The 5123-nt window shown below is 56.8% G+C and overlaps 1 protein-coding gene across 1 annotated transcript in view; it reads right to left on the bottom strand.

Moving 5' to 3' along the window:
• Positions 1-3846: 3846 nt before the first annotated feature.
• B3GALT6 (UDP-Gal:betaGal beta 1,3-galactosyltransferase polypeptide 6) overlaps positions 3847-5123 on the bottom strand; it is a 3395-nt gene continuing 2118 nt past the window's right edge. Inside the window, exon 4 of the mRNA XM_010850231.1 lies at positions 3847-5122. Coding sequence (XP_010848533.1) covers positions 4631-5122 — 492 coding nt within the window. The 3' untranslated portion in view covers positions 3847-4630. The remainder of the gene's footprint in view (position 5123) is intronic.

Genomic DNA, 5123 nt, shown 5'->3' on the forward strand with positions numbered 1-5123 from the left:
GGGTCTCCTCTAACTCATCACTGAAGCTGACAGGTGGAGAAGGTCTGAGGGGGCGGGACACATCCTAGGAAGACCACTGTGGGGGCCAGGGTAGCCACCCAGGCCCCTCCCAAAGACCCAGCATGCCCAGCAGCACCAGCTCTGCCTCTCTGCTGGTGTCTTTTGAACAGTAGGGCCCAGCATGCAGCAGGTGAAGAGCTCCTGGTTCCCAGGATGGCTCACTTCCTGGGACAGCTCACTCTCAGGATGGCCAGGGAAGGCTTGAGACCAGTGGGAGCAGTTGTGGGTGATCTAGACAGCACCCCCCACCCCCAACCGAGGATAAGGAAGTGACATTCAAGTGAACCAGGGCTGGCGGGGGCTTGGGGCAGGAGTGAGCCTGGTGTGGAAGGCGGAGGAGGCTGCAGCCAGGAGCCCAGGAAAGAGGCCTGAGTGTGGGGTTGCCGAGGGACAGGCAGCAGGGCCAGGCACAGCCCATGATGTGCCAGCTCAGGCTGCAGGGCAGCGGCCGTGGGTCCTCAGGTGCCCTGTTGTCTTCTCCTATTACAAAATTTTTTTTCCACTTGCTGGGTGCACAGCACAGCATGCAGCATCTTAGTTTCCCTACTGGTGATGGAACCCGTGCCCCCTGCAGTGGAAGTGCAGTCTTAAACACTGGACCACCAGGGAAGTCCCAGTGCTGGCTTCTACTCCAAGTGCTGGCTGGGCTGGTCCTACATTCTGGACAGGTCCCCAGCAGCCCCGCAGCTCAGTGGCTGGTTGGAGGTGGTGAAGTTGGGGGAGGACCCCCACCCCACACGACAATGTCAGCATCTTGGGGTTGGCTGCATTGCCCCCTGCCCACATCTCCCTCCTAGGCTTCCAGCAAGGGGACACAGACTTCCAGGGTTGCAGCTCTTGAAACACCAGGGATCTTTGAATCCATTTTCATCATGTACACACGAGACTGAGGGACGTTCCCAAGGCCAGAGCTGACTGGCTACTGGGTATATCCAGCAACACCGGGATGAGTCAGGGGCCGGCCAAGCTCACAGGGACAAGAGGGCAGCTGGGCGGCCAGCTCCTCCAGCTCCAAGCTGCACATGGGCCTGTACTGCAGGGCCTGGAAGCTGGGAAGGCCAGTGCGGAGGGTGGGCACACCTCCAGCCTCACTTGAGGAGAGCCTCACCCCCTTTCTGTCCTAGGGTCTCTCCTGGCAGCTGTGTCCTGGGTGAACCCCTGGCCCACTACATCCCTAGTCTTGCTCAGTCACATCAGGTGAATTCAGGCTTTGGGGGTGTCTAGAGGGGTGAGGTGGATGGGGGCCTCCAGTCATAGCTGTGTGGTGACCCAGCAGTTCAGTGCCCCAGGACTACCCCCTGTACCTGGACTGTCCTGGGGCACATGGCCTCCTCCAGGCTCCAAGGGCCCATGTTTCTCTATTTCATTAATTAATGATATTGTGTATATTTTTAAATTAGGGTTTGAGTTTTGGCTCTGTGTGCTGTGCACCACTTGAGGTGTCCTGTATCCTAAATTCCCCTGTAGAAACCAGTTCGGTGGTCTGACTTCCCACTCCCTGAAGGTCTGCTGCCTTCTGAACCTGGCCTGGCCCCAGGTCCACAGGGCACACACGCCTAGACAGCATGGACATCATGGCAAGTGCCTCAGCAGGCGGGAGGTGCAGACCAGGAGGGCTGTCTGGGAGGGGCATTGTGGTCAGTCCACAGGCAGGGGACAGAGCCAGGGGCTACAGAGGATGAGGGCTTGGCTCCTCTGGCCGGGAGAATCTGCAGATCAGACAGCGGACAGGAGCAGAGAGGCAGAGGCCTGGAGACTCCTCCAGGTCTGTGACAGGCTGGGCTCTGTGATGTTCACATGTAGCCTGTCCATGGGCTCCAGGAAGGGGTCCTGGCCTTCAGCTCCAATGTGCTGACATCTCATCAGCCACAGTGTGGAGGATCACCATCAGCCCAGGCTGTGTTCTGAAATTTAATGTTCCAGGATGAATACAAAAGTTGTACTTTTGAAGGTCAACAACTGGCTACATACTGGCACTTTCACCGGGTTCAACTACACACTAAAGCTCACAAGTGCCCTGCCTCCAAGACAGGTGCCTGGAGTTGTAGATTTTTTACCAAGCAGTCTTGTTCAAGTGGCAAAGACTGCCTGCAATGCAGGAAATTCGGGAGACACATGTTTGATCCCTGGGTTGGGAAGATCCTCTGGAGGAAGAAATGGCTACTCACTCCAGTATTCTTGCCTGGAGAATCCAATGGACAAAGGAGCCTGGTGGGCTGGTCCATGGTGTCGCAGAGAGTTGGATACAACTGAGCATGCATGCACTTAGACATTGGTGCCGGGCAGGGATCTGAGTCCAGCGGCTCTGAGCTGGCCATGTGGCTTCCATGAGTTCTCCTGTCCTGAGAAACAGACATGTGTGTCCCCCAACTCCTCTGATGATGCTGAGGTTGAGACAAGACATCCCAGGACCATCATCCGAGACAGTGAGTAGGAACGGCGTCCTGCTGTGGTCAGCATCCCCCAGCGCCCACCTAGCAGGGGGCAGGGCCTCATCTTGCTCCCCCTGGTGTCCCCAAAACCTGGATCCTCTCCTGAATCCTTGTCTAGCCACATGGTCAGTTCTGGAGGAAAGCCCACACCTTGTAACCAGAGCCGGGTCGGCGAGTGGGGCCCCTGTGAAGGCAGGAGAAGTGCATTCAGGTCACCAACCGCCAGACCACCCTTCCTTCTGGCCTGAGACCCTGAGTTCTGGATACTCTTCTACCTTTAGACGAGAATAACCAAACCTACTGCTAAAGGCTGACTGTGCCCCAGACCAGATGCAGGCCCCAACCCCCTGGCTCAGGGTGAGGCAGGGCCCTGCAATAGGGTGACAGTAGAGAGCTCATCCTGGCTCCTCCGCCATAGTGAGGTGGCAAAGTGGCCATCGGCACAGCAGCAAGAAAGCATCACCAGAACCTGACCATGCTGGCACCCGATTGCAGAATCCCAGCCTTCAGAGCCATGAGACAGCCACCCACACTGTGTGAGCTGCCTGGGCCAAGACACCCGTTCTTAAAATCCACAGCCTGAGAATCGCAGCCAAGGGGCGGGTCAGAGGCGTGTGCCCTCCGTCCAGTTCCCAGTGCCCCAGAGTAAGTTGCAGGCAGGGGGCAGTAGGGTCTGGTTAACAGACAGAAAATGCAGAATCCAGCCAGCTGGGGAGGGGCCTCCATCGCCACTTTATTTGACTTTGGCCATGACTATAGAGCTCTCTCCATATTTAAGGAGGAACAGTGCTGACTCATTGGAAAAGACCCTGATGCTGGGAAAGATTGAAGGCGGGAGAAGGGGATGACAGAGGATGAGATGGTTGGATGGCATCACCCACTTGATGATGGACATGGGTTTGAGCAAGCTTTGGGAGTTGGTGATGGACATGGAAGCCTGGCGTGCAGCAGTCCACGGGGTCGCAAAGTCAGATACAACTGAGCAACTGCAAAACCACCTTCGGGTACGTGCAAAGGTGCTGTGAACACCTGCTGCCCCCAAGGGGATGTACCCCAGCAGGGCTGTGTCAAGACTGACTTTGGGAAACCTTGTCAGTACTTCCAGAAACACCTGCCCTGTGCAGTCATGAGGAAGACTGAAAGAGAAGTGTTTTTAGAGAGAGGCAGTAGGGTCGCCTTCCATGAACACGGAAGAGAGATAGATACTTCTGAATTCTTCCATGTTTCAACACTCGAGCAGCAATGGGTCTACAACTCAAGCTGGAAAAATAGATTAATCCATACATTCCAAGTTCTGATAGACAAGTCTTCTCTTAAATAACTTAAAACATACAGACACCCATACACTCCCAACTTAAAACTATTCAAAAGTTACAAAATTTATAAATAAATCACAGGCAAGCTCTGCATTACACGTACCACGAATTCACTCCAGACACAGACCAAAATACCATGCAAGCTGATTCACACGCAACTGACTTAAATACTAGATGATACGTGACAGACGATACCAGCAGGAGATGCAAGCGATGACCTAACTGCACAAGGTGAAGTAACTTCGGTAAAAACTGTTGGGTTGCATCACACCTTGGGTCTCCAAGTGCCAGGGCCCAGTTTATGCGGTCTTGGCCCTTGGTGCAGGTGGACGGTCAGTACAGTGGCTTCAGGACATAACACTGTCCACTGCCCCAACGGGTTTGGGAATTTTTCTTCGGAGTCAGGTCCTGCAAGTTCTGCCAGGTCCACCCTCTGGCTCCTTGGCCCCAGCCTGGGAGAGGAAGGTAAGTGCATAGGCCCCTTGGGGCTGCCTGCTGAGGATGCCCTCGTCTGATCAAATACTTGAATCGAGAAACAGGACATTTCTGCTTGGACACGATGCTGGTTCCAGCCCTAGAACAAGATGCTCTCGGGTGGGCATGGACTGGTTCCTGGGCTTAGGAGTCATCCACCGCGGCGAGGCACCTGCTCGGAACCCCGTTGTCACCAGGTAAACCGGGTCCTCTCGAGGGCCAGCCTCATGCTAAGGACCATGCAGAAGCTGCCAGCTTTGCCAGTGGAGGGCCGACGGAAGGCCTTGCAACACCGCCTAGCGCGGTTGAGACCCTGGCATCCTGTGGGTGCGCGGGCCGACTCGGCCGTCAGGGGATGCCCTCTTTCCTCTGACAGCACTGTGAGGGCGGTGCCGACCAGTCATAGACGTAGGACAGGCGCAGCTGCACCTCGCGCTTGCACAGGCGGCCCTCGTGCGTCAGCGTCCGGTGTTTCTCCAGCATGTCCTCCAGGCTCTGCTTGTGCGTCACCAGGTACTGGTTGTTGCAGCCACGGGACTTGTACTCGGTGTCAAAGCGCGGGTCGTGCTCTCGCTGCACGTCCACTGGCGCCAGCCAGGCGCCCAACGACACGTCTTCGCTGTGCCAGGCACGCAGGTACTCGCGGCTGAGGCGCAGGTAGCGCACCAGGTCGGCAGACAGAACGTAGCCGCCGCCAAGCGCGTAGGGTAGGTAGTAGTCGCACAGCTGCCAGGCGGCCTCACGCCAGCGGCCCCCGGGCCGGACACGGCCACGGCCCGAGAAGAAGCCCCAGTAGAGGCGGCGGCGGCGGGCAGGGTCGCGAGCGCGCAGTTCGGCCAGT

This window comes from Bison bison, unplaced genomic scaffold, assembly GCF_000754665.1.
Source record: "Bison bison bison isolate TAMUID 2011002044 unplaced genomic scaffold, Bison_UMD1.0 scf7180017864289, whole genome shotgun sequence".
Lineage (NCBI taxonomy): Eukaryota > Metazoa > Chordata > Mammalia > Artiodactyla > Bovidae > Bison > Bison bison.